Source organism: Sinocyclocheilus rhinocerous, unplaced genomic scaffold (assembly GCF_001515625.1).
Source record: "Sinocyclocheilus rhinocerous isolate Xijiao unplaced genomic scaffold, SAMN03320098_v1.1 scaffold1069, whole genome shotgun sequence".
Classification (NCBI taxonomy): Eukaryota; Metazoa; Chordata; class Actinopteri; order Cypriniformes; family Cyprinidae; genus Sinocyclocheilus; species Sinocyclocheilus rhinocerous.
Genome location: NW_015635541.1, coordinates 1,921,260 through 1,944,489, shown reverse-complemented (window position 1 = coordinate 1,944,489; position 23,230 = coordinate 1,921,260). Strand labels below are relative to the sequence as shown.

General features: G+C 36.1%; 1 protein-coding gene across 1 annotated transcript in view; it reads left to right on the top strand.

The window, feature by feature from the left end:
• Positions 1-5,962: 5,962 nt before the first annotated feature.
• The window catches only part of LOC107747287 (collagen alpha-1(XIX) chain-like), a 140,059-nt gene continuing 122,791 nt past the window's right edge, over positions 5,963-23,230 (top strand). Inside the window, exons 1-9 of the mRNA XM_016561756.1 lie at positions 5,963-6,157; positions 7,787-7,911; positions 9,609-9,680; positions 11,013-11,112; positions 17,412-17,535; positions 17,753-18,028; positions 18,261-18,341; positions 20,988-21,107; positions 21,476-21,538. Of these exons, the coding sequence (XP_016417242.1) occupies positions 6,093-6,157; positions 7,787-7,911; positions 9,609-9,680; positions 11,013-11,112; positions 17,412-17,535; positions 17,753-18,028; positions 18,261-18,341; positions 20,988-21,107; positions 21,476-21,538 (1,026 nt within the window). The 5' untranslated portion in view covers positions 5,963-6,092. The remainder of the gene's footprint in view (positions 6,158-7,786; positions 7,912-9,608; positions 9,681-11,012; positions 11,113-17,411; positions 17,536-17,752; positions 18,029-18,260; positions 18,342-20,987; positions 21,108-21,475; positions 21,539-23,230) is intronic.

Here is a 23,230-nt window from a genome sequence, read left to right as displayed (position 1 = left end):
CGACTTTTGACTGAGTGACACATTGGGAGCCATTAAGCCCTTAATGTAATCAAGACTATTTCCATCCCTTACACCTCAGAACCAATTACCTAATATTACCGATCTCCATTTAATGCCAGCTTTTTGAACCTCTGAGTTCAATTACCACACAGATGATTGGCAGAGAGTCAGTGCTGTTCCAGAGATGGAGATCTCACTCTTGAGGTCATCTGCAGGTGAGCAGTGATTTGAAGCAGGACTCCACTGTATGTTTTTAAAGTACAACAAAGGAGTCAAGAAATACATAATCATTGTCATACATCTGGATTTTAAACAGACCACACAAAAACAATGTATGTCTAAACATACACACGGTGATCTATGATAGAAAGATTTTCCTATAATCAGTTTAAGGGCAAAACCATTTCACATTCTCTGAACAATGAATGTGTCTTTAGATTAAGTGCAGAACCATAAATCATGTTAGAGTTTATTCCAAATAAAGCACAGACATCATCAATTATCTACACACGCACAAACAAACAGCATTCTAACACCGGATGATAAGCCTATAACCAGCAATCTAAGATTTTCCTTTTGGCTGTGCTAACAGAAAATGTCTAGCTCAGCTTTTCTTTTCATTGAGATTCATCAAACATAATCTGCTTTCTGTCGCTATTTCTAATTAATTTTTTATCTCCTCAAATGGCTTGGCTGTACATCAGGAGAATGAATCCGGTTCGATTTAATGAGGATAATTACCAGTGTAAAAGGTGTAAATTAATAACCTTCTTCTCAGTGATAATCCACACCAAGAGCTGTCGTCCACAAAAAATAAATAAAAAATAAACTGACAGAGCAGGACCGCAGGAAAGGTGGGATTTTAGGCCTACTGAAATTAACAGGAGATTTGCTAAAGACTGCTATAAATTTAATGTCATCCATGCAAAATGTATAATGCAAGTGGAATACTTGTCCTTGCTTTGTTATGTTTTTTTTTTTTTTTTTTTTTTTTAAGGTGAAGTGAGTCATTTCTGCGCCAGTAGTGACACCAAGTGGTTGTTTTAAATGGCGTTCGAACTGGTGTTCCCCGAACACTTCCAACGTCGTTGATTGGTGAGATAAAATAAATGGCCCCGCCCCTAAACTCACGCCATTGGTTAAGGCAGTGGTACTTTGTCGGACTCGGAGTGGTCTAAATTTTTAAGCAAATGGCACAGTGGAACCACAGCGTTAACTCGCCTAAAAAAACTAAAAGAAGAAGAACCACGGTGTTACACTTTGTTAAACTCACGAATGGTAAAAATGTGGTTGGCATCTGCATTTAAGCTGGGATAAGAGAAAGTAGCCTATGTTATTTAGTCATGGGAGAAGCAGGCTATTTGAATATTCGAATCGATTGAACTCATTGCTTTGCAAATGATTCACTGTTTCGAACTACTCGAATTGCCGCACTATGACATGTTGGTTAAAATCCATGGGTTAAAACTATAAAACTTGCTTGAGTTAAGCTACAACCATACCTACATTTAACACTGGTTCGCTTCTTAGCAAAAAACAACTACTGTGAAAACCACTAAACATCTCAAAGGAAGCCTTGTTTGCTAAAATCACGTGACTTGTTTATGCGCTTTTTTGAAGCACTGATTCAAAACAAAAGATTCAAAATAAAATTTCAAAGAATCAGTGTTTCGAATAGGGTCATGTTAATGATACTACATTCATGTCACAAAGCCAATAATGTCGCTAGCTGCATTGCTTGTTCCTGTGTATGTTGTTTTTGCTGCTCAGGTATCTGGACTTTATATAAACATGGCATCACTTTACACACTTTGGCACATTCAAACAGTTGCTATAGTGATTAAAGACCAGTGCAAAGTGATCAGGCAGGAGAGCAAGTGGCCACAGGATAATCACCGATATATGATACTGACCATGAGACCTCAAGCAAACTGTGCTGCAAGGAAATGACATGCAACATTGAACGTTTATTGTAACGTCAAGATTCCAATTTATGCATTTGGCACATACTGTAAATCCAAAGCAACTTACAGTGCATCAACTGTAGCCTACACTTTTGCTCAGGCCATGTGTATCAAACCCTTGACCTTGACATTGCTAATGCTATATTCTACCAGCTGAGCTACAGGAATGAAACTGATTGCTTATCTCATGATAACAATGAACAATTCTTTTAGAGGTTTAAAAATAGCAACTAATAAGCAGTACTGTCACAAGACTGATGTTTATGTTCAATAGCTGCTGGTCGAAATAGCCATGCAGACATGAGTTCTTTAAAAAAAAAAAAATTCTATCAATTTACTCTTGAAAAATAATATCTGAGGGGTTCATTTCTCCCAGGATCCTTTAAAATGCACACTCAGCACTGATATACACTCTCATTCCCTTTATAAGTGCACTACAGACTGTATTGTCTAGTCTCAAGGAGACTGATAGGCACCAGGAAACTTCCATTAGCTGTGAGATACGGTGAGATACCAAACCTAATACCCTGATTTCATTTAGTCTCTGGGTCACATTTGCCATCGTTTTATCAATCTCATTTGTCCTTTCTACAATAACCTGACAGGAAAAGCTGGAAGTACAGAACAGAGAGCATGATGGAAATTTTAAATTGTTTAAACGCAGCATGAACTATAAGTGAGTCCTTATAAGTAGCCTACTGCAACGTTCTTTAATTTTGTGAGTCAGATTTTCAAAGTGGCCCATTTATTATATGATATACCTGCTTATATCTGCTTCCCAGAATGTCTCAAACCCAAATTCCCAACAACAAAGTATAATATCCACAATTTAAAATGTACTATCTATTTTGACCTGCTAAATCTAAATCTACTGAAATTATTGAAACATTATTGAAAAAAGTCTAAACATCTCAGTTTTACCAGAAAATCATTAGCCATGTGCTTCATGGGAGACTTTTACATTAATATATCTGTTGAATTCAATTTCAATGAATGGCTTTGGCTTTCCAAACATTGACAGGCTGCATTTAGTCTTTCTTCTTTTGTATTAGACCTGCATAAATGGGCATGTGAGCTCACCACTGCAGCAAAGTGAATGAGGTTTTTAGGACCTCTTGTTCTCAGTTGTTTGCAATATCCATTTATTTAGTTTTCACTGGCAAACTGGAGCAACATGAGCTACAGGAATAGAGCTATTGTTTGAGAAGCATTTTGGGGAAACAAAGCCTGTGTACAAAATATACAAACCATATGGCAATAAGAAAGAGTAATGTAACCCATACTCTGGGTGATGCATTAAGCTAACAGTCATTTCAATAGTGAGAAATATGCAACAACTGAGGAGAATGTAAATAGTGTGTCTCTTTTAACAGCAGGTGCGTTGGAAAAACAGGTGTTCTGTCTGATATCAGTTGATATCATGTGCGGATTGGGATGTTTGTTTGCCAGGAAAACAGCCTTCGAGAAAGTTTCTGAATGTGAAGAAGTGAAAGGATACACAAAACGTGCTGTTTGGGAACCAAACGGCATCACAAAGTGGAGCAGAAGAGGGGTTTGTGTATTTCTCTGCTATAAGAGAGGAGCTTAAAATCCATGTACTAAGAATTTGTCTGAAAGTGAATTCATTACTGTAAGACACATCATCAGTCTAGAGATGAACATGATGTCTGCTGATAAAACTTGTGTATAAAGATTTAAAGGGGTTACTGGGGGATTATGATAAATCATACATGATTACGCTTTTTAATTTTTAACAGATTCCTTGTTCGTCTTCGCATGCATAAACAAGTCAATGTTTTTCGTGTGACTTCATGGCCCAAATGCTCTGAAATAGGTGAATTTGCTTTGAGAAACCCAAAGACAACAGAAACAGCAAACCCTTTTTATTTTCAAAAATAAAAAGAACTGAAAGTGTGTGTGCATGAGTATGTAAATTATTATTTAAGATTCATTCAAAGAGATCACAGGAATAGATAATATATTCTATTTTAGACACACACACACACACACACACACACACACACACACGTATATACGTATTTTATATACATTCAAAATAACATAATATTAAAAAAGAAAACAAATGTAATATATGTAATATATATTGCAAATAAAACAAAACACAAAATAGAAGCATTTTTATTTTAACCAAACTCTTTTCCTCAAATTTTCATCATCCTTACAAGGGAAACAGACACGACAGATAGTGATCTTTCACACTCATGCATCTGCACAGAGAAGTTTGATTCTGGGTCAGCATGGGCAGCATGTTTTCTGCATGTTGTTCTAGGGCTAAACTTCCCATCTGCAGGCTTAAGGTGGTTGTTTCTCGGTGGTGGGACATTCTTCAACAGAACACAGGGGACATTATGATGCTATTGTAGCAGAAATGCAAGTCTGAAGTGAATCACAGCTGAGAAGTCTCATTGATTCCCTGTCTGAGAAACAGCTGTTCTGAAAGCAGCTGGGTTGGGGGTGCATGGTAATGTGGAGACACACTAATAAGGCCAATACAAACACAATCCTAAAAATGCGTCTCATTATTCATCAGTGTTGAGGGCCTTGTGTAAACACAAAAGTGGTGGTCAGAATAGTCAGATGGTCAGGTGAGATATCGCAATGCGCTGCAAATCCCTGCTTCAAATGAATAGTGCTTTCAAAAGTAGTAGATTCATATGAAAGCATCCAGAGGAATAAACAGGTTGTGGGCATATAGATAACTCTATATGGACAGCGCTGGAATTCATATCTTGAGTAACACATACCACAAATCTCTTCAACAAATCTCCCATATATTGAAGATTTGTGGTATATGGATTGGAGATTTGTAGTGTTAGTTGCATTTCAAAATCAATGTTGACTCAAATCCTATGTTTTTTTTTTGTTTTGTTTTGTTGCAAGCATTCTCCGTATGTCATCTATTCAAATACATTTCATTTTTTATTTTACTTTTATTTAATAATAATTCTATAATATCTGTATTATATTATGATGAGTGATACACACAAGATAACAAGCCCAAATGAAACAATGACTATACAAAACTGATAACACGACACAACAGGATTAATAAACCAATAGAAAACAACTCAAAAAGTAAACAAAAAAGAAATTGCCTGCAAAAAAAAAGAAAAGAAAAAGAAAAGAAAACCATTAAAAATCCATATAAATAGGGCACAATGTACTGTATTAATTAAAAATAATTTTCTGTATTTTTTTTTTTACAGGTCTTTTACCTGTATTTTGAATTTTACACTGCATCACGCTATGTTGAAATGTATGTAAAATTATTGGAAAATGTCCCAGTAATAAGAAGTTATTTTACAGATTTATTTATTACAGTGCAAGATACAAAACAAAATAATAATAAAAAACTATATACACTTCAAAAATAAAAGACAAGACTTAACTTAACTTAAAAAACACACACAAAAAAAACAATTTGTCATCCAAAACACTGGCTAATATTTCCATGTTGGCTTATACATTTTTGTGTTTTGTGTGTCAAAAATCGTTTCACTTTTTAGCTAAATATTTTTAGCTAAAGACTTTTGTAGTAGCTATGTGCTATAAACCCATCCTGAGAAATATTTAATACAGTTAGTATAATAATATTATATATTATAATAATATAATAATATTTACACTATAATATAATATTTATTTTATTATTATATAATATTTACTGAAATATATAGCCAAGCAAAATCAGTTCACGGTACAAAAATTTTGACAATGCCAATTAAATGTATTTTAATCGTATTTTAATCATTATGCATGCAGCATGGCATCATTTTAAATATGTATACAACTGATTAAAAATGTGAAAAACTTAAGCACAAAAAATATATACATTTTTCTTCTTTTTATAGGAAGTTGGTCTTTAAATGCTGACCTCTAATTTGAAAGAAAAGTTAACTCTTGCTATTGGTCAAGTAGCCTGTGTACTGTAGCGTGTTCCACAGGGAGCCCCTCAGAGTGTCCTGTCCGTCCTGATGTTTGCTGCTCTAATGAGTGGGTGGGAGGGTCAGGCAGTGCGACAAATAAGGACACGGTTCCTGCACGAGCTTTCATTCTCACTTTTATTTGCAAGTGAGCTTTGGACCCACAGCTGCCTAAAATGCGCTAATGAACCAAACAGGATTTGCTTGTGCTGTGTGTTTTCGCTGGAATAATAAACTTTCTCAGCAAATGTAAGTAGCCGGTGTTCATCTGTCTCGGTTGCTGTGACTTTGTAGGTGTTTTTGCAGAGTATGTGTGCGGTGTCATTTTTAAATGATCATGTTTGATGTCATCTGAGTTTAACACGCCACTGTGAGTCCTGTGCTGTCGGCGTTCGCGTGCTTGAAAGAGAGAGAGAGATGAATGTTCAGCATTGCTGATTTATCATCATTCGGCACACAGAGAAATTGCAGTAAACAGTAGTTTTTGACCATGTGCATGTAAATTAAATATTCGCAACTATGCTTTTTAAACACACTAATGAGGTCATGTTGTTGTTTGTTGCTAGTCAGTTTGGATGCAGTTTTAAAAAGCGATTTTGATTATATTAATAATGATATATTTAATATTAAACAATCTGGTTGAAGTGCACGTGGCGTTTCAGCACAGATATTTATGGATTAATATGCTGATATCAAATATTGAACATTCAAGCTTTAGCTTCACATCAAATACATACATGGATAAAATTATGCTGTTTCTTTAATGTAAATAACTTTATTTATTATATGGTTAATTGACAAAGTGCAGAGTAACTTTTCTCATAATCAGGTTTTTAAGTTTGTTTTTTTAACCACTTCAAGTGCACTTAATCTTGAGAATAAATTTATGTTTAAAAGTACAAATATCACACACAGTACAATTAGACGTGCATGTGTAGTTAAGGAAAGGCATTATTGATTCCATCAGAGTTTACAACAAAATGTGTAATTTTCGCTTGATATGAGTTTTCAGATTTTCAGCTTGATTTTAATATTCAGTAAAGCCTTTAAAAGTGGTTGAAAAGCGCAATGACTGCAGGGTGAAACTTTAATTTGACCTAAAAATTAATTAGTTTTTAAAAAAAAATTTTTTGCTGGGTGTTATGTTTCCATTCACTCCTTGACATTGTGTAAATTACACCACCCATGTAATAGCCTACACCATTTTATTTACAAAACATGTTTTTAGCCTTAATTTGAAATCTTAGAAAAACAGCTTTTTATATCGCTTTGTCGTTCACTTGAAAGTCAGACGGTGAACTTGAGTTTGAAGTTTACAGCAAACCAATTTACCGCATGTTTATATACAGAGATGCACTAATGATTGAAGCCTACAAAACTGCATGTGCTTCAAAACTCCATAGCACCAGTGTTTAATTATTTAGCGCAATTTGTTTGCCCTGTTACTTAAGAGCTCAATAACAACAGTCAGCGGTGGGTAACGGATCGTATTGGTTTACAGGAATATGGCACTGGCTCCCCAGAAGCACCTCATGCTGGAAACTTACTCTGGCCTGGAGTTTATTCTGAGGAGTGAAATGTCACACTTGACATTTTGCGTTAAGACGTTTCACCACATAATTGAAGTGCTAGACGGATTTTGCGAAACATGATCAATTCCTACATATTCTATAAGATAGCTCATTTTCATTTGATATTGACTATACTAGGACATACAATAAAAAATTGTAATCAGTTTAAATCAGTTAAAACATATTGAAGAGTAACTAAAATGTGAAGTCAATGCAATCAGTCATCATACAGACAGTAACAAGTGGTGTTGCGTTACCCAGAAGAGCATCAAAGAGTTGTAAAAGTGACGTTGTTTTCTATTTCTAGGTTTTCAAGGGGCCCTTTCTCATGTGCCAAAGACGACATGATTCACTGTCTCAGATGGACTGTTTTCTTGTGGGTCGTAAATTCCATTCCTTTTACTTCAGGAATGACAGTGAATGAGAGAATAGGTATGTATGCTGTCACCTAAAGGTCCGCACCAAAATGTTTGCTTATTCTTGTCCGCTTACAAAAGGTTTGATTAGAAGCGATTACATCTGTTTGGTTTTTTGAGCCTTGTTCGTTTCCGCGAAAGAGGCCAATGTTGACTTCACCGCTCTGGTGCAGAGCGCCGCTGTCATCACCTTTAATTAGCGCTCTGTTTAAGCTTTCTTGTTTGGAATCCTTGTATGCAAATGAATTGTTTGTGATGAAAGACGTCGCGCCCTCCTTTAAGAAGCAGGGACTCTTGCAGGGCTATTTGAAATTCCTGCTCACGAGGACATGGCGTCAAGCCCTTGACCTGGGTGGCATTAGTCAGAAGCCACCAGGACACATCCGCTCTGGTGTTATGTGTCCGATAGAATTGCTTTATTGGCCCCATTCAGATTAACCTGAGGCGATTAAGGAATATTATTGCACAGTGTAAATGCCCACGAATGAGAGTCCTCTGAACAAGAGGACAGGCAAGCAATATTTTTGCCAGCTGAGTGAATTGCTATCTCCCGTGATCCACTGTGCGAGCGTGACATCCAGGAAGAGATTTAGAGAGGATTTACAGCATGTGTCCCGTCTCTTTAAGAGTCGGCAGTTTGCCAGCAGATGTGCTGATTTTTGGAATTTCCTGTTAATGCTGTGATTTGTGGGTTTGTGGCTGTGGATGTAGATATGTTTGTGTGTTTTTACATTTGTGTCTGTTTGAGCGTCCTTTTTATTTGGGATAGTTGTTGTTGATGAAGCAGAATTCGTCCTTCAGCAATATCAGCCTGCATATGTCATGGGAGGGGAGACTGGGGCTTACTGTTTCACTGGGATCTCAGTAGCTAGTAGGCTTTTTATGAAAAAAAACCATTATTTGTTTCCATCCAGTGATAGAAAAATGTAATTTTTGCTTGATACGAGTTTTCAGATTTCCACCTTGATTTTATTAATTGCAACAGTTTGGTTTTGGATGTAAAAATCCCATTCATTTGATCTGTAAAGGAATTGATTTTTAACCATAATTTATAAACCGTTAAAGACATAACTATACTGTGATTACAAGGTTGTTAATTAATGGTACACTATATGCTTTTGCTGTAACCATCAGCCTGTATTATTATAACTCATTTTTTAAAATAATTGTTTAACAGCTAAATTTCTGGAGGAAAACTACATTACCCATAATTCTGCAAAAAAATCATCGCCAATCAGAGATTTGAAACAAGCAAATCATGCCAAAATAACTCTTTAGTGCTCCCTCACTCCCGGGAAGCAATGCAAATTATGTAATAGTCTTCCTATGCTCTGAAATTGCTTAAATATTTCCATATAAATATGCATGTTTTGCAAAAATGTAAAATATATTGTTTCTGTATACATACTCAACATCTTTAAACCAATAGTTTTATATTTAAACATCGCTTTTATTCTGACTGTCATTCACAATGCTTCAGGTGATTGCATTTTTTCCCTCATTAAAGCCATATGCAGTTTTACACCTGTTGTCTTTTTGCTTCAAATTAAGATTTTTAATGTTCTGATTCACATTGTAGCTGGATGGTTTGCTTCATGGCTTATAACTAACTATAGCTGTGGTGTCCTATATACTGAATAACCTAAAACATTACCAGTTTTTAAAAATCAATTCAGTTGCTTCAGTAACGCATGATATTCCTCTCCTCTGCAGATCATACATGTCCGCCCATGAAGCTGGAAGAGAAATGGCCTACCAATGTGAACATTCACAGAGAATTCACAGGTACAAACAAAGAATACTGTATATACAAATAGAAATCAAACACAGCTCGTCCTTACGCAGAGCTGTTAAACATCAAACTGGCTGTTTAAAACATCCCTAATGTTGCACATGGTTGAAGCTGACAGAGCAATTTATACAGCTAATTTTGCATTTCCTGAAGGAAATGCCAGTTCTTGCAAGCCAGCTAAAGAATACTGTCAAAGTTGTTGGTAAGCTGAGTTTTTAAAATGTGGTTCTGTAAAATACAGTGTCAGAGCGTTTGCTATCTGTTGGCTGCACACAAGAATCACAGTCACTGTGTAAAGTGTAAAAATGGATGTACACTATCAAAAGTTTGGGGTTGGTAAGATTTTATAAATGTTTTTGAAAGAAGTCTGTTATGCTCACCAAGCCTGCATGTATTTGATAAAAAATACAGTAAAAACAGTAATAACGTGAAATATTATTACAGTTTAAAATAACTGTTTTGTATATTTTAAAATGTATGCCTGTGACAGCAAAGCTGAATTTTCAGCTGAATTTTTGTCTTTGGTGTCACATTGGAAATTATTCTAATATGCTGATTTGCTCAAGAAACATTTCTTGTTATTATCAATGGTGAAAACAGTTAATTTTTGTGGAAACCGAGATTACTTGATGAATAGGATGTTCAAAAGAACCGCATTTATTTTAAATAGAATATTTTTGTAACAATATAAATGTCTTTACTGTCATTTTGGATCCATTTAATATATCCTTGCTGAATAAATATGTATTTAAAAAAATATCAAACTTTTGGACTGTAATGGTTAAAAAGATAGCAAGAAATAGAGAGCAAGAAAGTAAAGACCAAGCAATCACTATTTGATATGCAAATACCACAGTGCCATCATCAATGTATGTTAGATTTAAATGCTAGTTGTGCCAAATACTAGGAGATTGTCAAACTTTAGTTTGAAAGTTAGTATGAAGTGTATTAAAAACGGTACACCTAAGGCTGAAATCTACAAAACAAAGTTTGAATAGAGTCTGCTCTAACCGCAGAAGTTTAGAATAAGCCCCAAACCAAAATGTTTAAGGAATAACAATAGTGTTGCCTTGCTAATACTAATCATTCCAGATAAAAGACTACAAATGTGTGTTCAACAGTTTGTATTGGACAGCATTTGCTGAAAATCTCTTTAGCCTAAAGCTAATGTTGTTCCTTTAGCAGAACATGGTGCTAACAGCGCTAAGGTCATGTTTTCAATTCCCAAAATGTTTACACAATGCACTGTAAGTTGCTTTGGATAAAAGTGTCTGGTGAATGCATAAATGTAATGTGTGTTTGCCTTTTTCATCTCTTGTTTACAGGGTTTGATTTAGCTCAGAAGTTTCTTCTCAGAAAAGGCACGGTGACGGACAACAGGCTGTTGTTGAGACTGGGGAGTAAACCCTTGTTTAAACCAACAGAGTAAGTTCTGCAAATGTTGATGTGGTTTTGATATTGTGCCATTTATTTTCCACTCGCACATCATTCAGAGGATTGTTTTGTCTGAAAACAATGTTAACTGTGACGGCTAAGCTGGAAGTTATTGCAGCAAATGTGCATATCCATATGGATGTTTACGTAGTTTGGACGTGATCGACGATGTGCAGAATCTTCTAGCATCTGGAGAGCAGAAAGTAGGACAGCTCCTTGCAGAATCACTGCTGTGATGAGCATGTTATGATGGCAGTTTGAATGAATGCCCACATCCACATGTTGCGTGTTTTGGTTAGCCTTTCTGACAGCTTCTCGTATAAATCTCTGGATGGGATAGAGTGCAGGTTGCGTCGATGACCAACTGCGTTCTCGGAGCCGTTCGCATGAGTTTACACCACTTAAGATTTGAAAATATGCCAGGCTGTTATTGGGTTTCTGCGATGCAAACCAATGTTTTCTCATGGTGTAAGCTTGCTTTCACTTCAACCGATATCCGGTAGAAAACTCAGGAGATGTCTTGTACGCTTTTAATGGTGTGTTGACATGGAATGACCCCGATATCACGAGCTTGCTGAGATAATTCCGCCTCACATTGGCTAATAAGGATAAACTGTGAGGTAAGCCGTGAGACATGTTGAATAATTTGGACAGAATTAATTTGCAGACCGTGGGCAGTGGGCTCGACCAAGGAGAAAGAGAGGTGACTGTAATGGAGTACCGCCTAGAAGAGAAATCAAGCAGTAATGGGGAATCATGTCCTGCATATTAATTGCCTTAAAATTACTTTAATAACTTATAGCTGAAGGGTGACACCAAGTTCAAAGAAGGCTTCTGTGTTAGTTAGACGTTTCAGGTATGTTTAATATACGTATAACAGCCCTGGACATGTAGAGTTATGTAGGCCGTGTTCTGTCAAGGTCAGCTGTCCAAACCGTGTGAACCCACAGCATATTCATGAGTCCAAAGAGCTCAAATTGATGCTCAAAAGAACTCTTTTGTATTTTGCTGAAAAGCTGGTGGGATTGTGGCAAGTTCCAGACTAAGTCGGAGGTGGGAAGGCTAGAGTTGAAATTCCCCACTTCCGACCTCAAAGAGTTCCAGTCGGTCGTACGTCATAAAACGTAAACAAAATAGGGTGGCGGCATGACTTATGATAATTATGACAAACATAAAAGCGTGGTGTTTGCACTACAAACATCTGACAAAAAACCTAGCAACGCCTAGGTCTTGGGTTTGATTACCAGGAAATGCATGAACTGAACGTTTGAAATAGGACGCGTTTACACTTTTTGTTTTGATTGTGATGCTGTGAACATGACTGTTTCATATTATTTAACTATAAATATATATTTTTTTCTGAATGATTTAATAATGTTTTTTTTTTTCCGTAACGTGTTTTTTTTTCCCTCAATGCTTGGCACTTGTTGCCATACAGCCATAGTCTTGGAAATTACATCAAATTATGCTCATAAGATCTAATTAAGTCAGGGTTGATTATTCTGCCCCATTTTTTTCAAAGTCTGTTGTTGAGCTTCATTCCCATGGTTATTTTCAAGTTGGAAGTAGGAGAATTCAGAGCTGTCTGAAACTCCACTTTATTTTCATTTAAAAAAAAAAAATGTTATAGCAAGACCAAATGGACAGTGGCACCAAAAAGAACAGTATTTGGGCAGAATGTATTTCACAAGCAAAATGTAAATGTTGTAAACATTTGTAAAAGGCAGATACATTTGCTAAATGATAAACTAAATTACAATCTATTGAACATTGAGGGTTTGGGGCAGTAAGATTTTTTTTGTATATTTTTGATGAACCATGGAAACCATGATGCATTTTTCAGGATTCTTTAAATGGGAAGTTCTAAAGAGCAGCATTTATTTGGAACAGAAATCCTTTGTAACATTAAACTGTAAATGTCTTTACTGTCACTTTTGATTGATTAAATGTGTCCTTCAAATAAAAGTATTAATTGATTTAAACAGTATTTATTTTTACCATTTCCTCTGAATAAAATCACTCAGCATCTCATTACTTATTGCTTTAAGATGCAAAGCATTTGGACACTTTCAGTATGTTCCTAGTTAATGTGATGGGCTACATCTGTGTAAACTTGAGGAGAACCGACTACATAAATATATTTAAAATGTCCCTGGGACCAGTTAGTTAAATGTAATCACCAGAAGAGGTTCTGAGAAAAGGTCTGGCGTAATTAGTTTTTTTTGCGAATGCCACTTGGTTTGATAATTTGTTATCTAAAGCAATAAGATGAATCCATTTTTAAGTGTCTAGATTTCAGGGCAGTACATTGCGCAATAAAGCAGTACATTGTTTAACATTTGTAGGTCACATTTGTTCCTTTGTGTTTCATCATAGTCTTTAGCTCAGTCTAGCTGATTATTCTCTGTGGTTTCAAGCACACCTGCTGATTTGGCCATAGAGATTTAGCACCCAGTGGACTTCTCTTTTACCTCCATGCGTTTCACCAGTGAAAAATAACACCCAGTCATCTGCACAGGGAAAGGGGGGATATTTTTAGCGTTTTTTATCCAACTGTAAACACACTGTTTGCTCCCTGGGACCCTGATGGAGTCATGGGTCAGATGATTTGCGATCTGTTGCTCTATCCGACACTTGGTGGTCAGCGGCCTGCTGTGGGGCCTTCTATCTGCTGTTCAGACCTGCCCACAGGGACCAACTGTGAGTCTCCTTGGCTGGAGGTGGAGTGCAGTTCTGAGGGATGAGAATGACAAGTTGTCTGCCCAGACCTCCATATATACACACACAAACACACACACACACCGCCAGACCTCAATTAAGCTGAACTCTGACAGGTGATGGCGTTAGTCAGCTGGATGTGTTGGGGGGTGGAGAAGGGGGTCAAAGAGCCCCCAGCACAAACTCCAAACATCACTCACTTTACTCGCAGGAAATGCAGCCGGGCTCCGTCGTCCAATTGATACGGTCACATGGAAAGAGAAGGCTCCACTCCTCCAGACTATTTTCCATTAGTTGTTTCACAGATGACTCTGCTAAGATGTGCTAATTGCATGCTTGGTATTCATTTTTATGAGAGGCAAGGGGGCGTGGGAATGATCTGAAAAGTGTTGGGGGAAGCACAATATAAAGCTTGTGAACTTTGCTCATGAATATTAATTGTGTGACGTAATGTTCGCCTGGTAGTCCTAACCGAGTTGTTGAAAGGAGGAAGTTAATAAAGTAGGCATACCGCACATTTGTTCATTTCACTGCTTAAATGTTGCCGTTTCTATGTGGCTGAGTACATTCTTCTTTACTTTGTTTTTTTTTTTACTATGGACAATATGAAACACTTTTTGCACCATTGTTGGCACAAAACCACCAAACACAATTGCAGTCAGTTTGTTTGCCCAATATGAGACAAAATAATGCTGGTTCAACTAAACGTATAAGTTTGGGGTAGAATTTTCTGTTTGTATCCTTTGACCGTGCATGTGGGATGTTTTATTATTTTTATTTTTTTTATGATTTATTGTTTGCAATGCTGTATAGTGCCACTAGAAGTGCGCACATTTCTATCGTTTTGTTTTATTTACGTAAATGTTTTATTTTATTTTATTAAAACATTTAAATGTATAATATAACATATATAATGTAATATAATATATTTTTGGGAAAAATATAAATGATACATTTATTAATTTATCATTGAATTATGTATTGTATTGTATTATATAATATATAATGATTGGGGGCAAACCTTTATTATTAAATTAGATATTTTATTTTTTCGTTACATTTATTTTTAATTCAGGTATTTACATTTAAATTATTCCCCATATTCATTCGGCACAACTCCTGAACTGTTCTTTTAGCTGGAAGAGTTAATGGTGCTAAAAACCCAAACGGGTCAAGAATTGAATTGACTATTGAATTGAATACATATTAAATTATTATACAATATTATTATATATATTTATATACATACATACATACATACAAAAATAATAATATATTATATTATATTATTATTTTTGTATGTATGTATGTAATGTAAATAATTGAATTAAAAATAAATGTAATTAAAATAAAATTTTGTATTTATGTAGTTAAGTAATATCAAACAAGAAACAGTTCCGTTTTCCTAAATATTAGCATGTGGGTGTGATCACAAATGTCATATTATTTTTATGCAACAGTTCATCAAACACAAAGTTAATGTTGAGTAAGTTACATTTTACTTAGGCCACTGTCTGTTTTTTTTTTTTTTTTTGTAGCAGTTGTACCATTTGTTTGCTTATTAATCTGCATGTTCAGAGATTAGTTTAATATGGGCTGTATTAGAGTGTTACATCCCATCATATTTGGCATATGGCCTCTGATGTCCCTATTTAACAGCTCAGTGATGAAGTGAATTGATGTCACGGTGCCCAGGTTGGTGCGCTTCGAAACACTGCACTCACTTATGAGGTCTCACTCATTCCACCGGCTGGCCATATCAAGTATAATTTAGGGTTGCATTCATAAAATCAATTACTCAGCAATTACAAAAAAAGTCTTTATTCTCTCATTTTGAACCTATTATTGCCTCCTTCCTTATCTAGATAAATGCTAGATTGAGTTTTTATGGAATTCTCAAGCCGTTCCAAGAAGTCTTTCTTTCTTCTGTGGAATGCAGAGGACATGCTTTAAGAATATTCTTTCATTGTATGAAGATGCCATATGTTCTAAAGCCATGTGATATTTTTCGAGAAACACTCTGAAGTTTAAGGCATTATTCACTGAAAATTCTCACATCTACTGAAGTGTTGAAACTTCATTCATGCTTCTACACATCTTCCTTTGTGTTCCACTGTATCTTGAGGGTGAATAAGTGATGACTTGTGATATTGTGATATTTTGAGTAGATTAAAAAATTTTGCGGTCAGTTTTAGTAATATTCCGTCCATTGTCCTATAATACATCTGTACTAGTTTCCCATAAGCCCCTCTCCTGTGTCTTCCTCTTATCCAAAAGCATTTGATCTTGCCAGCATGTAAAGTCAGAGTATATATCATTTTAATAATGTGCATTTTCCCCACTGTGCCTGTGAAAGCAGGAGACACGCTATGCAGACGTGCCTAGAGAGAATAGAGAATGATCTATTTGAGAAGAAACTCATTTTTAGCCTGTCTTTTGCAAGTCTCTCTCTCTCTCTCTCTCTCGTTCTCTTCTGTCCTTTTAAAGTATTCATACATGAGATTTTCTCATTGTCAGTTTTGCTGATTGTGTTTGATGAAGTGCCAGTAAATTACCAAATAGAGTGTGAAAGAAATGGAAAAGGAGAGTAATTATTTCTGTAACACTTACAGTGTTATGAGATTCACTCAAAAATGTAATATTACTCTTTCAACAATTTTAATAACCGGATGGAAGCTTTAAAAGTTTTTTAGCATTCTTTCTTGTACCATGAGTTTGCTTCAAGTCACAGCTACAGTGTTTCGTTCAGAAGAGTGAAACATCTCAGTGGTATAAACAATAGACCGACAGACAGAAGAATCTCAGTTTATGAAAGGACACATTTACAGTGTTTTCTAGTAAATTCATCTGATAAATCTTGCAGGCAAGACTAAAGAGAAAAATGCAGAGGAGAAGATTGATGCCAATGCACTTGGCTTATTGAAGCTTTTAATAGAAGTGTTTAAGTGAAAATGGCACTTTACTGCTGAACCGAAGCAGTAATTAAACGCTTTCTAGAACATTCTTGTTCTCTCATATGTAGCATTAGGAAGTCTGATTCAGTTACTGAGGCATTTTGTTTGGACAGTTCATGTACCAGTTCAAAAGCAATTCACTTATTCATTTACTGTCATTTTTTTTTCTACCATTTAAATAATTTGGGTCAGTTAGATTTATTCGTTTTTTATTAATACTTTTAAGCAATAAGCATACTTTAAATTAATTAAAAGTGACTATTTATCAAGGAATCCTAAAAAAAATGCATTACAGTATCAGTATCAATAGCAATTTTCAACTTTCTTGAGCAGCAAATCAGCATATTAGAATCATTTCTGAAAGATCATGTGACAGTGAAGACTACAGTATAGATGCTGAAAATTCAGCTTTGCATTACAGGAATAAATTACATTTTAAAATATATTTAAAAAGAAAACAGTAATTTGAAATTGTAATATTTCACTATTTTTAAATGCTTTTACTGTGACTTAAATGCAGCCTTAATTGGTAAATGGTCCTATATTTGTTTTTGTGTTCTACTTTTTATTTTGATCAACTTTAATTGTAGATGTTATTGTTGTGTCTCTTTTCTAAAGATCTGTGTTCCCAAATGGACTTTCTCATGAGTACTCCATTATTGCCATGTTCCGACTCAGAAAAACCACAAAGAAAGATCGCTGGTTTGTTCTGCAGATCTTTGATAAAGGTGGAGATACACAGGTATGTGAAAAATCCTAGACTTTATTTAGATCTACAAAAAAAGACATTGATCAATCAGAGTATGTTCAAAACCAATAACTCCTGCAAGACTGGCAAAATGATCATTATATAAATGGCACTCTTTTGTACACTGCAGTCGCTAGACTTCAGTCAGCTTATCTCATTAACTCTCTTAATGAGCCACTAATGTTCATCCCTTCTTCTCTCCTTCATTTAGGTGTCATTAATAGTGGATGGAGCTAAAAAAACAGTCGAGTTTTTGGCTCAGGGTTTTCTGAAAAACAGCCTCCTGTACGTGTTCAAGAACCGAGACCTGCATGCCCTCTTCGATCGACAGTTTCACAAGCTAGGTGTGTCTGTCGAGAGCAATGCTGTCTCCGTCTACCTGGACTGCACATTGATTGAGCGTCAGGTGACCGCTGAAAGGTCTGGCATGAACGTGAGCGGACGCACATTCATCACCACTCGAGTGGAGAATGGACGTCCAGTGGATGTGAGTTGTGGACGGAGGTTCTCATCACTTGCTAAATCTGAATACGAATGCAAAGCTTAGTATTTTTAGTGATTGTTAAACTATGGTGGACACCATTATAGTCTGAAGGAACTTCACTAACTTCATGCCTGAACCTGATGCAGGTCAAAATTGAGTAGTTTGCTGCAAATTTGTTGGATTGATTTGTCAGGCATGTGTGTTCATGCCCATAAATGTAAATTTACCTTCACAGATTGAACTTCAGGAGATTCTGATCTTCTGTGATGCTAGAATAGCCGACTTGGACAGATGCTGCGATTCTCCTGGAGTTACGGTAGGATGTTCGGGTTTATGGTGCAGCGGTGTTAATAATGCAGACTCAATGATCCTTCCTAAACGACTGTAAACCCAGCCCATAATTTTGCACTAAAATTAGGGGCTTGACATATTCATCAAATTAAATCAGGCCAGTCACATTTCAGCACTGCTTACTGAATAACATTAATCATTCAGATAACGTTTGAAAATGGAACTGTCTCTGCATTTTGTCTTCTGCATTTTGTGGTAGTGTGGTCTAGTTAGTTTTCAAAGATTTCCAAAATCAAGTGAGCTGCCTTGCTGTCTACTGCCTACATAGACAACTGTCTTATAAGGGCTCAAGAGTGACCGATCTGAAACGCTCTACATAGGCAGCAACCGTGTGTGTCATACTCCTGACACAACTGAACAATTACAAACTCAACTCACAATTGATTTTGATTGAATTTGTTGTGAACATATGATGTGATATATGGAAAACGTGAAGCGGAAAACTACACAGTGCACAGAAATTGGGTGAAATAGTCAATTTTTAATTAGTCAGGTTCACAAAAGAGCATAGAAAAAGTAGTCTATTTGCATTATATTCCATATTTTCTGAAGCCACATGATAGTTTTGTTTGAGAAGCAGACTTAAGTTTTAGGCATTGACTGAAAATCTCTCAGTATTAAAGGAACACTCCTCTATTTTTGAAAATAGGCAAATTTTCCAACTCCCCTAGAGTTAAACAGTTGAGTTTTACCGTTTTCGAATCCATTCAGCCGATCTCCGGGTCTGGCGGTAGCACCTTTAGTTGCAGCCTAGCATAGATCATTGAATCTGATTAAAGACCCGGAGATCGGCTGAATGGATTCGAAAACGGTAAAACTCAACTGTTTAACTCTAGGGGAGTTGGAAAATTAGCCTATTTTCAAAAATAGTGGAGTGTTCCTTTAAGTTAATTATTTATAATAATCTTTTTCTTGTTTAACCTACCATTTTCCATTGTTTTTCACTAATCTCATTGCCATGCATTTTGGGATTTCCTTCTCTGAGAAGGATACATGCAATTCTGCCTTAGAATTTGGCCTAAAAAAAGATATTTTACCTTTTGAAACGGTCTAAAAATGCCGTCCACAAAGGCAAAGGTGTAGGTTTTGGGACAGAGCCATAGTGATTTCCATGTATTGTTCTTGGACCGATCGTTTCCACTGTGGACAAAGCCCTTGAGGGCATCCTTTTAGCTCGAGTTGCTCCGGTCAATAATTTCTGATTAATTAAAGGCAACATTCTGTCTTAAACAATTGGATTAGAGAAAATCCACATCCCTGCTCAATGCTGTAATTGGTACATAGTCTGCTAATCCCCCTCTCAGCATTTGGGATAGTGTTTCCTTAGTGTTTTCCACATGGAAGTGGAATGGTCCAAGTGGCCAGTGGGGCCGGTCATGTAATTAGGCAACACAGATGATTGCCTAGGGCACCAGCTCTTGAGGGGCCACAGCTAATTTTACTGGGGTATGACTAGGGATAGGAAAAATTAAGATTACAGTTTTGATTCCTCTTAACAATTCAGGTTCCTTCCATGGCTCAATTAAAAATTCTTGTGTGACTTTGAAGAAATTAAAAAAGAAAAAGAAAGAAAGAAGAAAGAAACCCAATTACATTGACAAATGATAAGAGAAATTTAATAATATATTCTTAGTTTAATTTAAACTATTTTATTTGAACACTACCGTTCAGAAGTTTGGGGTCAGTAATAATTTATTTTTTAAAGAAAGGACACATTAAATCAGTGGCGGGCCGTGCATTTTACACCTAGGCCTTCAGTTATGAAATGAAGAGAATAGACTATTGGAAATAATTTAATACATATTCATGGAAAAATATATTAAAACTAAATCAGTGATTCTGATAGTGTTTAGGCCAGCAGAGAAGGCTTTGCTGGCCCTGACGGCCCACCACTGCATTAAATTGATCAAAAGGGACAGTGAAAACATTTGTATTTAGTGAAAACATATCAAGGTTTCCAATAAAATATTAAGCAGCACGACTTTTTTCAACATTGATGATAGTAAGAAATGATTCTTGATCAATAAATCAGCGTATTATAATGATTTGTTAAGGATCATGTGACACTAGAGTAATGGATTCTGAAAATTCATCTTTGCCATCAGAGGAATAAATTAAATTTAAAAATGTATTCAAACAAAATCTTATTTTAAATTGTGATATTTCACAGTATTACTGTTTTTACTGTAATCAATTCAGCCTTGCTGAACTCAGACTTTTGAACAGTAGTGTATTTGTGCAGTTATTGACAGTCTTTTTAACTCTTTTTTTTTTCAGTTTTGATTCACTACAAGTAACTCAAATAATAATAATAATAATAATAGTGAGGAAAGTCTGCAAATGCTGCTCCCAAAATCATCAACATTGAGCTCGAATGCTGTCAATTTTTTGCTCACATTTTTGATCATATTAAAATGACTATATTTTATGTAGCTCAGTTTGCCAGAGTTATGCATTTCACAAGAAGATGCATGTACTATGCATGCATAATGTAGAAAATCCCCACAAATCCCATCTTCATGGAATTCAAAGTGGATAATTGATTATCTCGGTCTACATTTTAATAATTTAACACTAATCCAAGTTTTTTTTTTTTTTTTAATCTAACCAGTGTGAACCTGTAGTGACCCACAACCCCACAGCGGCCCCACTGGTCACAGGATACCTCCACAGAATGCTGTCCATGCCAGCCCAGCTGCCCAGCGACCGATGCCACTGTCCCGCTCTGAAGGTAAAGTTAAACCATGAAAGCATTCTATAAATGAGCGAGTTAGCGCTCCACAATGGATCCTGAGGTAATGCCGCATACAAAATGAATGGCCAATTAAAGCACATTTATGCCAGTCTGTATACCTGGATGACAGCCAGAGGCAGAAATAAAAGCTTATTAGAAGCAATTTAGCACAAATAAGGGGGTGTTTGGGCACAGACATGCACTTCATCAGCGGGTGATGTTCAGCTAATCTCTTCTGAAGTACAAAGAGCCAGAGTTCAGGCTAGGACTCCTCTTTGAATTTTGATCACAGCGTTTTAGACCTGATACAGCGAGCCGATTTAGCATATTAACGTTGCATAATGTGACTTATGTGTATTTGAAAGGGGGATCAAGGGCTTCCGGGTTTGGCAGGACATTCTGGACAAAAGGGAGATAAAGGAGACATGGTAAGGAATGGGTTTCATCAAAATCACACATTGATTTTTTTTTTTTCCTTTAATAACACAAAATTGCCTAGCTCTTTGTTCAGTGACATTTAATAGATTTTTTTTTTAAAGACATGACAGAGTGCATGTGCATTACAACTTACAATCTCTGGTTTTCAGTACAGGTTTCTAAAATTGCTTTATGGCAGTTTTCTTCTCATGATTCTTTTAATAACATTAAATATTCACCTATATATAATTAGTAGTAGGCTTTAGTGTTTTCTTTTTTTTTTCCAGAAGTTATTTTATTATCCCAACATATTTAAAGTGATTTTTGGCTTCTCTGTGAAGTGTGAAGTATCTTAGCAGTAAATAGCCATGTTCTCTCCCTTGTGTTTCATTGAGATTCGAGCCACTGCAAGAATGATTGGAATCCATACAAATGAACAGCTGATGATATGTTTGTTGAGGACAAATGGTCTTTAAGGTCATTTGCCTAATTAGTTTGTTGTGTTTTGGAATAGAGACGTTTCTTGACAAGTACCACTTGCTTAGTTTGGGGTAGAAACTTAGAATACTATTTGAGAACAAGCAGCCAATAAATTGTACTCCTATAGGACCAACTTCTGAGCAATTTTTTCTTCTTTACTTTCTACATAATACAGCTGCTGCCAAAATATTTTTTTTTATATATAAATCCGGTAGGAAAGGAGACTAAGGTTTTTGTATTGATCTTTCAAATTATACTGCACAACAGAGGCATTACTGTAGCCTATGTTGCAACTGGAATTGTACACTATGCATATGAAATTGATTGTGTTGTTCCATTTTGTGCCATCTTCTGCTTCAGATGTCACCCTTTTCAGTGATGGATTCCTCTGAAAATGACTGTTCAGTGTCAAACTAAATGTGTCTTACATTCATTTGTTGACCTCAAATATGATGCAGTATTTTCTCAATCTAATAGAATACGGAACAGGTAATTACTTTTGGAATGTGACATTTTGTTATTGGCACATATTGAATTTATGATGCATTTCCAAGACCATTGTATCAGTGCTACGAATGTAACATTTTAATAGAGGTCTGCTGAAGGTGAAAGTGATTGTATTGTTTCGTAGGTGCCTCTGGGTTTGATAAAATCATTGTTTGGGCTACTGGAATCTCAAGTATTGTTACAGTAGACAGGCTAGATAATTGGCTAATTCAGCATTTCATGACACTCAAAGCTATTGTTTTCTTTCTTTGTGGCTCACTATAGATGTTCATGCTCAGGTTCTCAAGTCGTCATGGCTGGAATTCTACACAGCTCCCGTGGAATAAGTGGACAATCCCATGGGATATTCTAGGATCGGTTTTAACACTTGTCAGAGAGTCAAATCTCCATTTGCAGTAGTTTAAAGTCAATAGGTCATCACAGGGAATTTTGTCTTCCATTGTGCTATTTTAAAATGAACGTTCTTGCGTATCTATCTTCTGACTTTTGTCTTGTCACGGTAGGGCGGTTGTTAATCAGCGCTTAGTGTTACGGGGATAAGGCTGGGTGTTCAGAGGCAGCCTCCTTGGCTGGGTCGGGAAAGGACAAAAGTTCACATACGACCTCCTTGGCAGACACAAAGCAGACAAAGAATTCACAAACGGTCTCCATAGCCGTGACAGGACAGGATGAGGATTCCCCGACGGCCTCCATAGCCGTGACAGGACGAGCAGGGA